Source organism: Macaca thibetana, chromosome 5 (assembly GCF_024542745.1).
Source record: "Macaca thibetana thibetana isolate TM-01 chromosome 5, ASM2454274v1, whole genome shotgun sequence".
Taxonomy (NCBI): domain Eukaryota; kingdom Metazoa; phylum Chordata; class Mammalia; order Primates; family Cercopithecidae; genus Macaca; species Macaca thibetana.
This window is the reverse complement of record NC_065582.1, coordinates 66,355,729-66,373,425: the sequence shown is the minus strand read 5'-3', so window position 1 is coordinate 66,373,425 and position 17,697 is coordinate 66,355,729. Positions and strand designations below refer to the sequence as shown.

Sequence of the window (17,697 nt, the reverse complement as noted above, 5' to 3'; positions counted from 1 at the left end):
ATGCATGATTTAGATTTAATGAATTAATGTTAGGTGTATAGAATTGTCTGCAAAGAATTAAAACACTCATTTTTAGGCAAGGGAAATATATTTATTTTATGATTTTTCCTAATTGAATGTTTGCCAGCTAATTTGTGTATAAGTTAAGAATTGATTGATAGATATTTGGTAGACAATCACCCTCTTCTAGGTATCATAACATATATAAAAAGTATACAACAGCATTTTCCAAAGTGGAAAAGCAGTATTAGTTTTTGAGATGTTCCATGATTAGAGTTTGGGAATTTAAAATAGAATTTTTACATACTACCATAGGTTTCTCCTGGATATTTTTATTACCCATTAATGTAAGTTACAAAAATTCCTTCATATAGAAACCTATACAAACCTTTTATTTTGTTTCTACACAGTGTTCTCCGAATTTATTTAACAAGAAAACCCTACATTTGTTAACGTTCACTCAAGTATTTTATAAAGCACTGGTATGAGATATGATGGTCTTGACCCCATGTATTTTAACAGTCTATTTGGAACTCTAACTATGAACATGGTGAAGTACATTAAAACAAAACAACAAACAAACAAAAACAAAACAAATTAACTATGAGATTGTGAAATGGTTGTAATATATGTCACCAAATTGATGGCTAAATCATAGAAATTGATCTGTCACAGCTCGTTAAATAAGTAGTCTTTCTCTTACATGACTTCTTATGTGATTTTTCCCAAACTCCTTAGTCAAAGAAGATAATCTTTCCAGACTGAGAAATTTGAAAATACCTTTATTCCCCTTTAAATTTACTGATTTATAAATACTGGGAGTCTAACAAATGCAAGTTACTACTCTTTATTAATCCTTTTTATTTAGTTTCAGCTTACATACAATAATTGTGTCAACTTATATGTACAAGTCAATTAATTTAGACATGTGTAGACCTGTGAAACCATGTCTGCAATTAAGGTGCAGAACATCCCCATCACCTTCAAAAGATTGCTTTTGTCCCTTTGCAGTCCATCTTTCCCTCTTCCTCAGGTTGCAGTCAACCACTAGTCTGCTTTTTGCTACTATAGATTAGATTAGACTTTGTAAATATTTTATATAAATGCAGTATGTACTATTTTATGTCTGTTCTATTTGACTCAGCATGATGAGACTCATGCACATTGTTCAGTGTTCATTATTTCCTTTCTATTGTTGAGTAGTATTCCATTATATATTTTGACTATTCACTCATTTGGGTTGTTTACAATTTTAACTATTGTGAATAAAGCTGCTGTGGGCCAGGCACAGTGGCTCACACCTGTAATCTCAGCACTTTAGGAGGCCAAGGTGGGTGGATCACTTGGACGTAGGCATTTGAGACCAACCTGAGCAACATGGCAAGACCCCATCTTTACTGAAAATACAAAAGAAATAGCTGGGGCCAGGTGCAGTGGCTCAAGCCTGTAATCCCAGCACTTTGGGAGGCCGTGGCAGGTGGATCACCTGAGGTCAAGAGTTTGAGACCAGCACGGCCAATATGGCAAAACCCCATCTCTAATAAAAATACAAAAAATTAGCCAGGCATGGTGGTGGGCACCTATAATCCCAGCTATTTGGGAGGCTTAGGTGGGAGAATCACTTGAACCCAGGAGGCGGAGGTTGCAGTGAGCAGAGATTGCACCATTGCACTCCAGCCTGAGCAACAAGAGTGAAGCGCCACCTCAGAAAAAAAAAAAAAAAAAAAAAAAAAAGCTGGGCATGGTGGTGCACACCTGTGATTCCAGCTACCTGGGAGGCTGAGAAGAGAGGATCACTTGAGTGCAGGAGGTAGAGGAAAATCTGTGAACTTCCATATATAAGTCTTTGTGTAGATATGGGTTTTTTCTTCTTAGGTAACTACCTAGGAGTGAAATAATTAGGTTGTTAGGTTTAACTTCTTAAGAAGCTGACAAATAGCTTTCCAAAGTGGTTGTACTATTTTATATTCCTATTAACAGTGTATGTAAGTTCTAGCTGCTCCGTGTCCTTGATCGGTCTTTGTTATTGTTAGTGTCTTTAATTTTCATGATTCTTTTTTTTTTTTTTTTTTGAGACGGAGTCTCGCTTTGTCGCCCAGGCTGGCGTGCAGTGGCCGGATCTCAGCTCACTGCAAGCTCCGCCTCCCGGGTTCACGCCATTCTCCTGCCTCAGCCTCCCGAGTAGCTGGGACTACAGGCGCCCACCACCTTGCCCGGCTAGTTTTTTGTATTTTTAGTAGAGACGGGGTTTCACCATATTAGCCAGGATGGTCTCGATCTCCTGACCTCATGATCCGCCCGTCTCGGCCTCCCAAAGTGCTGGGATTACAGGCTTGAGCCACCGCGCCCGGCCAATTTTCATCATTCTTATGATAATGTAATGGTATCTCACTGTGGTTTAAATTCGCATTGATCTGATAACTAATGATGTTAAGTATCTTTTCACATACTTACTTCACAAAGGAAGCTGTATGGTTAGCAAGTATGTTCAAATTTTTAGTTCAGTTACTTTGGGTTGTTTATTTTTCTATTATTGAATTGTGAGGATTCTTTATATAGTTTGGATACAAGCCCTTTGTCAAATATGCATATTGTGAATATTTTATCCCAGTCTGTGACTTGTCTTTTTATTTTCTAAAGGTACCTTTTGAAGAGAAATTTTGTTTTGATTTTTGTAAAGACCAGTTTATCCTTTTTTTTTTTATACTTCTAGAAGTTTTATAGTTTTAACTCATATATTTCAAGTTTATTTTTCAGTATGCTGTGAGGTAAGGGTCAGTGTTCATTTTTTTCATATGGACTTCTAGTATTCACAGTACCATTTCCTAAGATAATTTCCTTGTTGGTGTCTTAAAATCAATATGGACTTCCTTTTTCTATTTTATTTCTCTGTATCTTTATCCTCTAGATACTCTCATGCTATCTTGTTTCTTTAGCATTATAAATTTTGAAGTCAAGTAGTGTAAGTTTTTCCACTTTGTTCTTTTTAAAAGTTGCTAAAACTTGCCACATTCCTTCTGTAGATACACAGAGAGATTTTAGACACATACCTCTTTTCAACCACTTTGAGATAATTCACGTATCGTAAAATTCACTATTTGAAATATTTAATTCATTGATTTTTAGTATATTCACAGATATGTATAACCATCACAATAGTCAATTGTACGTATCTTGTTCATGCTTTCTCCTATTACCAAGAGCAATGTCTGGTATGTAATACATGCTCACCAAATTTTTCTGAATAAGTGAATTAACTAGCTGTAAAATAATGTAGGCATTAGCCTCTAGTAAAATATTAGGAAGGCTCATTTGACTGCATTCAGCTCTAGAAGTATTCTCTTATTACAACTGTGCTATTTTGAGGTATCTCTGAAACAGCTAACAGCTTAGCCCAGCTATAGATACAGAGATATAGATATAGATATAGATACAGATTTTTTTTTTAATGGAATCTCACTCTGTCACCCAGACTGGAGTGCAGTAGTGCTATCTCGGCTCACTGCAACCTCTGCCTCCTGGGCTCCAGTGATCCTCTCACCTTAGCCTCCTGAGTGGCTGGGACTACAGGCATGCACCACCGTGCCCAGCTAATTTTTGTATTCTTTTGTAGAGATGGTGTTTTGTCATGTTGCCCAGGCTGGTCTCGAACTCCTGGACTCAAGCAATCCGCCCTCCTTGCCCTTCCAAAGTGCTGAGATTGGCTGGGCATGGTGGCTCACGCCTGTAATCCCAGCACTCTGGGAGGCCGAGGCAGGCGGATCAAACTCCTGAGGTCAGGAGTTCAAGATGTGCCTGGTCATCATAGTGAAACCCCATCTCTACTAAAAATATAAAAATTATCCAGGCATGGTGGCATGTGCCTGTAGTCCCAGCTTCTAGGGAGGCTGAGGCAGGAGAATCTTGCAGTGAGCCAAGACTGCACTCCAGCCCGGGTGGCAGATGAGATTCTGTCTCAAAAAGAAAAAAAACAAACAAAAAAAAAACAAAGTGCTGGGATTACAGGGGTGAGCCATCATGCCTGTCCTTAAACCATATTTTAATAGTTATTTAAGGAAGTTACAAAAAAAAATTCCTTTCGATATAATGAGTGCAAATTATTTGCACATTTTTGAAAAGAGAATAGTAATCTTTTATTCACCTGATAATTGCTGAGAACGGAAACCCTCCCATAAATATTGCTTCTCTTTTTTTTTTTTTTTTTTTTTTTTTTTTTTTTTTTTTTTTTTGAGACAGAGTCTTGCTCTGTCACCAAGGCTGGAGGGCAGTGGGGCAATCTTGGTTCACTGCAACCTCTACCTCCCGGGTTCAAGCAGTTCTGTGCCTTAGCCTCCCAAGTAGCTGGGATTACAGGCGCCCATCACCACGCCTGGCTAATTTTTTTTTTTTTTTTTTTTGTATTTTTAGTAGAGACAGGATTTCATCATGTTGGCCAAGCTGGTCTTGAACCCCTGACCTCCTGATCCACCCACCTCAGCCTCCCAAAGTGCTGGGATTACAGGCGTGAGCCACCGCGCCTAGCCTTCTATTTTCAAAAGTACTCTTGACATTGTTTGTATCTGTGGCAGATTATGCAATCTCTGGTACTTGTTTTATTTACCAATTATGGATAATAGTGGATTGTTCGTGAAATTCCAGACATCTTTCCCTAGGTATCTTTGAGGTGGAATGTCAGTTCTGAGCCCGGTTAATTCATGTTGCCTCATTTTCTTTATAGGCTTTGATGCGACCTGGAAGAATTGATAGAATCATCTATGTGCCTTTACCGGATGCAGCAACAAGAAGGGAAATATTTAAGCTGCAGTTTCACTCCATGCCTGTCAGTAATGAAGTTGACCTGGATGAACTCATCCTTCAAACTGATGCATACTCAGGAGCAGAGGTAAGATAGTTCGCGTCAAAATACATTGGTGGGAGGAAAGCAGTGGCTTGAGGTCAGTAAGCAAAATAAATTGCTTGCCGTGAGGTGTTTTAAATGACCATATACTAAGAAATCTTGAAACAGGAAGTGCATTACATGACATAGTCACTAAGTTAAATTGCACTTTGCGTGGCTTCTATTATATCACAATTGTTTTTTACTTGCTCCTATTATTTCTCAAAATGTAGTCTTCAGAGGAATCGCATAATATAGTGAGAAGAACACTAGACTGGAAGTAGATTCTTCCAATGGGTTTCTTAATACAGCAGTTTCTAACCAATCACACGCTTCTCTAACTTTGCTTTCTTTACCCATCAAATGAAAATGATACTACTACCTTCCCTGCTGTTTCCTCGTGGAGAGCATAGAAATGAAATTAGAATATCATGAGTATAAAGGGCAAAGCAAAGAGACTGTATCATTATCATCTTTTTATCATTTTGGCAAGTTATCTCAGTCTAATTTTGTATTAAAGATTCTCTCACAGTGAAAGGGACCTTATGCCCTTACCTCTGAAGATAAACTCTTGACAAGAACAGGAAGACCTCTGTGAAAATATAAAAATGACTTTTATGTATGACAGATAAACATTTTTTCTCTCCTTGCCAACTCTTTACTTAAGCTATTTTTATTTACCAAATAAAATTCCATGAAGTAATTGTGCAACTTTTCTACCTGCATTTCTTAAGGAAAGGACCAACTATGTACCTCGACACAGAAATAGCATCTGTCACACCAATGATGTGGACTTGTAATGGGAAACTAATATTTTTTTAAGTACAAGGTTACAGATTATTTTTTTTCTGAATTACTCAATAGGCTAGGACTCCACATTCTGTTTTGCTTGCTATTGTTTTCATTCGTCTTATGTAAACACCGAAGAGATTACCATATGACAGATCATTAATGGTACTCGGAGAGTCTATTTGGAACTGGACTTAGTGTATCATGCAGTCATAGCTAATAACAACAGCCAAAATAAATCCCAGATCTGTTCATTGTTTTGCCCCAAGAACCGTAGATATAGATATAGACAGTCCCCAACTTACGACAGTTTGACAAGATTTTGGGGCTTTACAATGGTGCAAAAGTGGTACACACTCGTTACACTCCTCAACTTACAATACAGCTATATCTGGATAAATTCATCTTAAGTTGAAAATAATAAGTCAAAAATATTGTAAGTCAAAAAAACACATATATGCATTTTCAACTCAGACATGTTCCACTAATGATGGGTTTACCAGAACATAGCCCCGTCATAAGTTGAGGAGCATTTGTATTTGATTTTCCTCCTTTATATTTTTCAAGTCCACGGGAATAAAAAGCCATGGGGAAAGTAGCTTGAGAAGCAGTTGAAGTGCTCTCACCTTTAACTCCTCTGAAACAATGATCTTTATGACCATCCATAAAGTTAAAATGAACATGGAGTTATGGTTAACTGACTGCTCCAACATTTCTAGAATTCAGTTTTTGATTTGAGACAAGGGCTGGCATCATGTATGAGGATATGGCAATTTGCAGGAAACAGCAAGAGGAAGATGAAGAAACCATAAATCTCTCACTTGAGTGAACTGGAAGAGCAGTTAGCAAGATATAAATGTGCCTTTCTCACTTTTAAGTAATTCATGGTAGTAACATCGAAGTGCAAAACAAAAATAAAACCCAGTGAGATTCTGTCCGGCTAAAAGGAAAAAAAACCTTATTTGATGCCAGCAATTATTGTACTGGCTTGCTAATTCTTATATAGTACACTTCTTATTTGATCTAACATGTAAGCACATTTGTGATTAATTTTTATATGAGATCTTCTGAAAATCGTCACAGGAAAAGTAGCAGAAAATTCTCTTTCCTCAAATTATATTTTTGTGTTCCATAATGCTTGGGTTGGGGAGGGGATCCCATTGTGGTCCTATTTATAATTAGTATACTATTACAACTCATAGAAATTTTGCTAACAGCTACGTCTTAGTACTTCTGAGGTTTCTAATTTGGATGAGGCAGGTTTGTTCCCTGTTGAGGGTTTTTTGGTTTGGTTTTGTTTGGTTTGGTTTGGTTTGGTTTGGTTTGGTTTGGTTTGGTCTGGTCTGAATAGTTAGGCAGTTCACACAGTTGTTTTAGGAAAATTATTATTATTTCTTTAAAAGTCTTAAAGTTAATGAACAGGAGATTTAGGACAGGTTAAATAATGCTTACGATAAAAGGTTTCATCTCTCTCTGTTTCTCTGTCTTCATACAGAACCTTCTACATGGCGCATGTTTAACAAGCACTTGATAAACTGTGGGGAAAAAAGATTTTTAAATTAGATTTAGGAAAAATAGATCTCAGTTCTCATTTGTTACAAGAGGAGCCCTCTAACTCCCTACTGTAGACATAGCCATTTTCTCAGAGTTGGAGTGTCTCTTTGGCCACTTTGGGTATAAAAATGAAACTACTATCAATTAATTGTCCTCACAAGAGAATAGTATATTATATTCAAGATTATATAAAATTAATTTTATTTAACTGTATACTATTAGCTATATGAACAAGAATTTGGGCAGGAAAGCCAGAGACAAGGAAATTCCTGGCACTCTAATTGTTTTTTAGAAACAAAATGTTGAAGTGTAGTGAGCATTTTTTATTTTTAGTAAAAAAGTTATAGAGGATGATTAAGATGGAGATGATACTGGTACCTTTTTTTTGAGACAGAGTTTCGCCCTTGTCTCCCAGACAAGGGTGCAGTGATGCAATCTTGGCTCACTGCAGCCTCCGCCTCCTGGGTTCAAGCAATTCTCCTGCCTCAGCCTCCCAAGTGGCTGGGATTACAGGCACCTGCCACCATGCCCAGCTAATTTTTGCATTTTTAGTAGAGACGGAGTTTCACCACATTGGCCAGGCTGGTCTTGAACTCCTGATCTCAGGTGATCCGCCCTCCTCGGCCTCCCAAAGTCCTGAGATTACAGGCATGAGCCTCCATGCCCACTACTGGTACTTTTAATGACTGGGATGAGAAGAGGTTACTTTAAAAAATTATTTTCTTTTCACTTGGTTATTTATTTTGCCCAATCAGCACTGTTCTATAAAAGCTTAGATGAGCTCAGTGTTTGAAATAGCTCCTTCTGCTCAAAGTTACTCCATTTTTCCTCTGTGGAGAGGCTATACAGAGAATTGAAGCACTTTTGTAAGCCTCAGGAGACTCTCAAGAGGAAGTCTGTCACCAGCTGGAAGGGGAATACAGCCGTTAGGGAGCAGCCTCTGAGGGGAGACTGAAGCAGGTTGCATCTTTCAGCCATCTCTGCCACCTGCCACTCATTGTCCCTGTGGCTGTGGCCCTCATTGTCCTGGCTTCTTGGCTGTAGCTCTCAGTTAATGAAAAAACATGTGCCATTTAAAAGCAGCTGGGAGTTTCTCTCAGGAGAAAGTCAGTCTTTTTGGTTATCACTATTGTTTTCTTTTGCTTGATTTTTGTTTTTTAAGTTATTTGTAGCAATTCCACCTCATTTATTCATGTGTCTTTTATCAAATTATCCCAGTTACTTTTGGAAGAGTTTTATCTCTAACAGGAAATCAACTGTCATAAATATGTTTACAAAAAAGGCAATAACTGGGCTCATTACCCCATGTGCCCTATGCTTGGGAACATAGGTGATGAGTAAGATGCATAATTTATTCTGTGTATCGGAATTTGCTGACATAGGCCAAAGACGGATATCTGTAAAAGTGGGGTTGAATTTTTATTTGCATTTGGATATTATCCTCCTTTCAGTGAATCCCCTGGGATTGCCGATTTGTGAGGGAGTCAGGCCCTTCTTGGCCAGTTTGTAAATCTCCTCCCTTCCATCTTCAGAGGCCAGCTTCAGCCAAGTGGGGACACTGCGGTGACAGGGAAGAGCCGATTGGGACAGGCCCGTCCTGGGAGCAGGCATGCAACTCATGATGTGGCAGTCAGGAGCAAAAAAACACCTCCTTTTCTTTAAAATGTAAAATGTGCTTACTATAGTCGTTTTTTTATTATAATCTTATGAATCTAGCTCTAGAAAATCTTTTTAAAGCAATTCATTGGAGTTAAATACATTTCACACTGAGTTTTCAAAAAGCTTTAACTTCATGTAAACTTAGTCTATTTATTTTATTTTTTAATGATCCGTCAGGCCCTGAATTCTGTTTTTTAGTCTATGCCTTCCTGGGTCTAATAATAGCACAAGATCTTCACACCAGCTTGACATTAAAAAAAATCACCTTCTAGTTTGCCTCATTAATTCAAGAAGGGTCCTATTCACTATGCTTGAGCTATTATAGCTAATAAAAGGAGAGCCTTAAATTACTTTTCTATCTCACTGATTAACGTTTCTTCTGACATCTTCTCTTTTTCTCCCACACAGTGAAAACAGAAGGAACAATTATAGCCACTTAAAATGTCTGTACTCTTCCTACGCGAAGTCTCTTGTGATAGTATTCCCCAAACTAAAATATGAGAGTCATTGCATTAGAATCTGGCATAGATTGTTCATCTGACCAGTCAAACAACACATCTGAGATGGGAATAAGGATTCTAAGGAAAGGCAAATTGACCTGGTCTTAAGCTCTCTACTTATTATTGTTAGAAAGCAGCTAGCAGCAGTGTATTTGTCTCCAAAGTGAAGCAGAGCACCACAGTACTTAGCACCCTCCTATAGGCCAGGGGTCCCCCAACCTCCTGGCCGTGGACCAGTACTAGTACCGCACAGCGTGAGTGAGTGGCAGGCAAGTGAGCATTACAGCCTGAGCTCTGCCTCCTGTTAGATCAACAGTGGCGTTAGACTCTCTTAGGAGCACGAGCCCTATTGTGAACTATGCATGTGGGCGATCTAGGTTGTGTGCTCCCTATGAGAATCTAATGCCTGAGAACAGTTTCATTCCGAAACCATACCTCACCCCGTTTGTGGAAAAATTGTCTTCCACAAAACCAGCCCCTGGTGCCAAAAGGGTTGGGGACTGTCTGCAACCTATTTTTCCTGCCTAATCAGAAACTGCCCTATGAAAACATGCTGCTATCACCAAGTGGTCTACTATTTTTACTTGAGATCTTCTTTGCTATCTCTGTATTCTTTCTTGTGTCTTTACACTAAAATTCTGTATCTATGCCCCAGAATTTCAAAATACTTAGTGCCCTGTATCTGCAGGTTCCATCTGCAAATTCAACCAACTGAGAATAGAAAATATTCAGAAAAAAGAAACAATAAAAAATAACAATACAACAACAAAAAGTACAAATTTGAAAATATAGCATAACAACTATATAGCATTTACATTATATCAGGTGTCATAAGTAATCTAGAGATGACTTATACAAGAGGATGTGCACACAGGTTATATGCAAATACTATGCCATTTTATATAAGGGACTTCAGCATCCTCGGATTTTAGTATCTAAGGGGCTCCTGGAACCAGTTGCCCTTGGATACCAAGGGCCAACTGTATTCTTTCCTTACACGACCTACTGAAATAACTATAACTACTCTGTCATTAAACCATAATGACCACCCCACCAAGAAATAGCCTATTCTTTTGTACTCTTTTACACTTATTTTTGTCTCACTTGTTTAGCTGCTACTATATTTTTTCCTGTAGTTGTTTTATTTTTTTAGAGACAGATTTCTTCTGACATCTTCTCTTTTTCTCCCACACAGTGAAAACAGAAGGAGCAATTATAGCCACTTAAAATGTCTGTACTCTTCCTACGTGAAGTCTCTTGTGATAGAATTCCCCAAACTAAAATATCAGAGTCATTGCATGAGACAGGGTCTCATTCTAATGCCCAGGCTGGAGTGCAGTGTCATGATCATACCTTACTGCAACCTTGAACTCCTGGGCTCAAGTGGTCCTCCTGCCCGAGCCTCCTGAGTAGCTCAGAATAGAGGTGCATGCCACTGTGCCCAGCTAATTTTTTTAAAAAAAATTTGTAAACACTGGGGGGGGGTCTCACCATATCTGGTCTAAGCAGTCCTCCTACCTCAGCCTCCTAAACTGTTGGGATTACAGGCCTGAGCCACTGTGTCTGGCCTCTGTAGTTATTTTAACATGAGCAGCTGCCTCATCTCTCCAAACAGATTCTCTAGGGCAGAGATCAGTTCTTGTACTTCTTAAAGTCCAGCAAAGCAGTTGTCTCACACACACTTGGTGGGCATTAATATTAGATGGGTGGTAGATTTATGTGTTGATTCTAAGTCATTTTACCAACCAAAAATGTCAGTTTTAACATTTGCTGAAGTGGCACTTTCTAGTTTTAATCACATTTTCATATACATTATCTATTTGAGTACCCTAACTCTGTGAGAGCAGTGCTATAGCAAAAGAACTAAAGTCAAGCAAAAGCAATTGGCTTGTCTGAGATCCCACAGCAAATAAGTGACAAACCTGGGACCAGAAAGCAGGTCTCTCAATTCCACTTGAAGGACTCTTCACGATCTCCTAATGCCTCTGAGTCAACACAACATTCTTGGAAACTTTCATAGTTCCCTTTGACATCTCTGAATATTTGATAAGAGTTTGTCAATTCCTGTGAATAGTGACTTAGCAAACTAAACAGCAGATATGAAATATCTGTACCATTTTTATACACTTTTCTCTTACAGTAATTGTCTCTACCTACCTTGTTTTCATCTTCTCCAAAAAAGTATAAGCTACCTAAAGTTAGGAACCTTGTTTTTATCAATTAATTTCTTTTATTTCCTAGGTATTGTGAATAATATTTGCAGTTTAGAATGAAAGGTATAAATAACAAAGTTCTATATAATGTATTTCTGTGGCATGATCTAGTGATGTGCAGAATGCTGCAGGAGAAAGGAGGAGGAGTAACTCACACTACCTGGGATTAAATGAGATAGATGATACCCAGAAGAATTTTTTTTCTGAGTTTTGATGAGCAGATGGAAAGGCAGAGATGAATGAAAGAACATGGTGTGGTCTAAAATCAGTTAAAGGTTGAATATGATTGGCAGAAAGAGTCTTCATGTGGAAGTAGTAGGGGATGAAGCAGAAAAAGTAGGTCAGATTTAAATGTGAAGGAACTTGAATATCATCTGAACTTGCTTTTCTCCTTTCAGCAAGGGAGAACCATTGAAAAATGTGATGACCATTGTGGTCAGATTTGTGTTATTGAAAGATTTGTGGCATTTGTGTCTGAAGCCACCACTAGCTAGCCTACCAAGCACCATTACATGAATTAGAAAAAGGTGCTCCTTCACCCCACTTGGTGACAACTTTCTGTTAGGGCAAAAAGCTTGTCAGAGCATGAGCAACATTTCAGCCCTATTTGCCCCCCTTGGCTGGGCACCCTTTTGTAGATACAAGCTTTACATCTGTACAAGGTGTCTTATTTTTCTCTGATCCACCTTTGTCTCCTTCACAATGCCTAGCATAGCACCTTATGTAGTTATTTTCGTTAAACAAATGGAGATTTTACATCTCAAATACATAAAGTACTTTCTGTAACTTTAAGATTTACCTCATAAGCACTTGCATAAAAATAAATTGGGCTATTAAAGATGTCTTTTGTAGAAGATACACAAATGGCCAACAAACATATGAAAAAATAGTCATCATCACTAATGATCAGGAAAATGAAAATCAAAACCACAATGCAGTACCACCTTACCCCTATAAGAATAGCCATAATCAAAAAATAATAGATGAGGGCGTGGATGTGGTAAAAAGGAAATATCATTACACTGCTGGTGGGAATGTAAAGTAGTACAACCACTATGGAAAACAGTGTGGAGATTCCTCAAAGAACTAAAAGTAGAACTACCATTTGATCCAGCAATCCCACTACTGGTATCTACCCAGAGGAAATAAGTCATTATATGACAAAGATACTTACACATGCATGTTTATAGCAGCACAATTCGCAATTGCAAAAATATGGAACCAGCCCAATGGATAAAGAAATTGTGGCATATATATACACCATGGAATACTACTCAGCCATAAAAAGGAACGAAATAATGGTGTTTGCAGCAATCTGGATGGAATTGGCAACCATTATTCTAAGTGAAGTAACTCAGAAATGGAAACCCAAACATCTTATATTCTCACTCATAAGTGGGAGCGAAGCTATGAGGATGCAAAGGCATAAGAATGATACAATGGACTTTGGGGACTGAGGGAAAAGGGTGTGAGAGGAGTGAGGGATAAAAGACTACACACTGGGTACAGTGTACACTGCTTGGGTGATGGGTGCAGCAAAATCTCAGAAATCACCACTAAAGAACTTATCCATGTAACCAAATACCATGTGTTCCCCAAAAACCTATTGAAATAAAAAATGATAATAAATTTAATAAAAGGTCTTTTGTGCAAACTTAAACCTGCCATGAGGTACAGCACTTGGTATAAATTGCTAGAATATTAAGATTAAGGTGGATTATATCCTCTGAGCCATATTATATAACTTTGAATATAAACTGTAAGAACAAAGGCATAATCTCTGTACCTGTTTAGTGGCTAAAATATGGCTTCTCTGCTGTAAATGAATTATGAAAGGATCCTTCAGAGCAAAAATCAGCATATGCTAAAAGTAGATATTTAGGACTGTAACTTTTCAGCTAGTCCCGCACCACTCCCCTTTTCCCTTCCTCAGCATTTTATGATCTACATGCTAAGTGAAGAAATTTAGTAAAAGCCAAGACCCATCATGGCCACCTAGAACAACGTAAGTTTAGCCAAATCATTTATCATGTCTAGAACTCACTTTCATCTTTTAATAAGGGGATAGGAAAATGGTCTTTTTATAATCCTTTCAAGTGTTAAAAATCTGTGTGGTTATATACCTGTCATAAATTAAATTAATTATATAAGGAATCCCTGAGGGATTGGACCTCCAGAGATATGTAGTATGGTTACACTTCTCTTACAGTCTGTCCAGAAAGCTGGGATCTTGGGGTCTTAGTCAATGCCTCTAAATATCTTCTTCTGTGGCCAAAAGATATTAATTATGGCACCAGAAGAATGGGGACCTTAAATGACTCTGACAGTACATAGAACTTGGATTTTAATAAAATTCTCCTTAGCAAACTTTAATAGTTTTCCACTGAGTAGAAATGAAAATTTCACACATGGCTCAGAGAGTTGAAGGCCTAGTGATTTTTTACCCTGACATCTTTGGTTGTTCTGCTTTTCACCTTCCTTAAGAACAGCTAGTCAAGTTCACTATCTATGATTTTGGAGATACTTGGATAAAAAGGGTTATAGAATGGAAATATGCAGCAGCCAACTTTTTCCTTAAACTCTTTGTTGGGAACGTAAGTGAAGGTTACAGAATTACAGTGTTGTTCATTTTAACTTACAATTTTTAAAACTTCAATGTATGGAGATACAATGTACTTACAGTGTATGGAGATTCTCTGTATTTCCAAACTTCACCTTCTGCTTAAATTGGCAACAAAAGTACATTCAGCTTACCTGAAGGCTATTTTAGATAGGATGTTTACACCAAAGCTAATCCTACTCCAGAACACCTTGTGCTGCCATACCTGTATTGCTGACTCTATGCCAGGTATTTAAAACTGCTGTGAGTTTACAAGAAGTATTAGTCAGAAAGGAAGTGGATATTGAATGAGAGGCTGGTTAGCAACAAATTTCATATAACATTTTACACCCAAACATGGAAGTCTTTTTATAGGGAAGAAGTATATCCAGTGAACAAGTTAGTCAGGACCTACCAGATAATCTAGTCCCCAAGGCTGATATCCAGAGTAGATCTCTATCTATGGAGAATTACTCAAGCCAATGATAATGCCGATTTGAGCATTTTAACATTCCACCTTATTTCTACTCTTCCAAATTCTCAGTCTATTTCCTCATTCTGTTTCTCCAAAATTTTATATAAACCATTTGATCTTCAGAAGAGTGATAAAATGGAGACGGGGGGAAGGTTCTGTTAACCTGAGAGGAGCTTATGATTTTAAAAAAGAGATGTGCAAAGCATACTATTAACTCTGTAACATAGATTCTGGTAGTGACAGTTATTTTTGTTTGGTTATTTGAAGTGATGGAAGGCTGATTTCTAATAATAACCTAATTGATCTATATATGAAAAGACACACATGTAAAAACTGTTTCTTCTTTTAAGAACTTTTTTTTAACTATATGAAATTGAATTATGGTTAAGCACCCTGAGTTATGGAATGAGAAAGCTGTGAATCCAAATGCCAAGTCTTCCATTTCCTAGGTATGTGACCTTTTAATTCATATGTAAATAAGGCTAAGAGAGGTCCTTAACTTCATAGTTGTCCAGATTAGATGACATAATTTATATAAGGTGCTTATCCTAGTAAGCACATAACAGGTGCTCAGTAAATCAATTTTGTTATAATCAGCAAATTTAATTTTATATGTAGTATTAAAAAATTTACAATTTGCCTAATTTTTTCACATTGTGTTGCCATAGATTTTATGAATACTCATAATAAATGTTTCATTTATATATCTTGTTTTCAGTTTTAATGGTGTGTTCTTTAAACTATATTTAATAGTTTACATGCAGCATTTATTTCACCTGATTTATATTTATAAACATCTGTAATCCTATTTTTATTTTTTTCTTATTAAAGATGTATACTATTTTTTACTTTTCAAATGTGTAAAGCTAATGTTTTACACTTTCAAATGTGTAAAGCTAATTTTTATTATAGACTGCCTGCATAATGTCCCTATTTCGGCATATTCTTTAGTTAATTGCTAGTTTCTCGCCTATAGCTTCTTCCTAACTTTTTTTACGTGTCTTATTAATTGAAAAGAAAAAAAACAGTAAACCAACTTTAGAAAGTTGAGGGTTTCTGTTTCCACTAGAATAATTTTTTAGGAAATAAGCATACCTCATTATTTTGCTCTTTTTTTGAAGCTAAGATCGGACCCCAGTGTTTAGGTAATAAGGCTGAGAAGTCTAATGCTGAGGATAGTAGCACCACATATCTGTTATTCAGTGTATGAAACACACAGTTGACATGTTCTCATTCTTCATCCCCAAATGACCATAATTCTGAGCTCTGAAAGAAGTCATTCTGTTAGAATGTTATTAAACTTTATAAAATGGTTGTTCAGAGCTGTAGTGCAGTGGTTACACTGTTCTTAAAGAAACCCTCCACTAGGTTTTAGAAACTGAAAAACAGAATTTAACCATGCCTTAGACTGACTAGAAAGAATTTAGATTCATAGGGTTTTCTCTTTTTATTTTGTTTGTGTTTCCAATTTCCAAAGATTATTTCTGATGTTCTTTAATAATAGCTCACTCCCTATTTACTATTAAATTCTGGAAAATGGGTTTTGCTTTTATATTTGTAGCAAAGCTTCCCTGTTTAGGAGCAAAGGAACTTTTGGTATAGTAAACATGCTACTTTACCATTGTGGAAGTTCCACATCATAAATTAGATATTTTCCCTTTTCCTTCAAAATTAAAAATAACTCACACTACTTTTGGCACTTGGACAGGACAGTCTTTCAGTGACAGCAAAATTAGCCTTTTGGCATATTTTTATTCACTGTGAAAGAATCCTTAAGGAGTGGTTTTATGTTTGAAAGCAAGAATTGTATTTACTTTGCCTCAGGTAAATTGATTGCCTGAATATGTAAAAAAACGTAACTCAAACACTCTTAGATAAAAACAAATTAGTATCAAAAGATTTCATTACAATAACTTTTCTATATTTTATGACATAAAATAGTATATAATTAAGTTCTGTATTATTTTGAACTTTTATTTCTGCTACTACAGTAGTGATACATCTTGAGGAACTCCAAGGGGCCTAAACATAAGTTTACACAGGTATTTGAAGAATCAGTTGACTCACTGTCTGAACTGAATATGTCTGTAAAGCTATGTTTAAATATATCCCTATATTGAAACTAATCATGGCTTATAAGCTAATCACTCATGAAAAGTGTTTATTTTCTTTTTAATAGCCAGTATGTTAGACAATCAATATATAATTTATATTTTTTTCATAGACACACACAGTTTCCAATTGGTATTTCAATGACTCTTTCCTAAATATGAGTTGAAAACTAAGGACCACTAATATTTGAAGAAAGCTAAAAATATAAAAGACAGTCTTAAAACAAGCACAGGGAGAAGAGAGATAATTAGGGAGCAGATGAAAAAAAAAAGAGACAAGAATAATACGACCACAAAACAAGCACCAGAAGCTCTAAAACAGAAGGCTCAATTGTTCCTTAATTGAAAATGTAAAACATTCAGGTAGAAATAAAAAACAAATAGAAGAATTGGATGATCAAGTTGAAAAAGTCTCCCAGAAAGTCAAACAAAAAGACAAAGAGATGAGAACTGTAGACATGGTAACATCTGACTAATAGAGGTCTCAGAAGGAACAATGGAATCAGAAGAGAGAAAACTATCAAAACTTCTTTCCAAGAATTGAACATTAAACTTCTGGATGGAAAGCCTTTACCAAGTCTCTGGCCTCAAACCATCACATTCAGAGGACTAAAAATTTGGATTGCCACAAATTTATCAACAGCAGAAGCTATAAGACAGGAGAGCTATCTTGAAATTTCTGAGGGGAAATTGTTTCCAACCTAGAGTTCTATATCTAGCCAAACAATGAAATCATATGTGAAGATGGAATAAATTCATTTTAGACATGCAAGACCTAAAATATGTTTATCTTCATGCATGTCTTTTTAGGAAGTTACTAGTAAATGCATTCCACCAAAAACAAGGAAAAAACATGGGATCCAGGAAACAGGTCGTTCAGCACATGAGAACAGTGAAGAGAATTCTCAGAGCAATAAAGAA

General features: G+C 36.8%; 1 protein-coding gene across 5 annotated transcripts in view; it reads left to right on the top strand.

Annotated features, from left to right (window-relative positions):
- SPATA5 (spermatogenesis associated 5) overlaps positions 1-17,697 on the top strand; it is a 410,493-nt gene that overhangs the window by 307,165 nt on the left and 85,631 nt on the right. For 4 of the 5 annotated variants that reach the window (XM_050791095.1, XM_050791094.1, XM_050791093.1 and 1 more), the window contains one exon: positions 4,718-4,882. In XM_050791095.1, the coding sequence (XP_050647052.1) occupies positions 4,718-4,882 (165 nt within the window). Of the gene's footprint in view, positions 1-4,717; positions 9,251-10,537; positions 15,326-17,697 lie in introns of those variants that run through there. The other variant, XR_007725774.1, reaches the window with a different exon arrangement.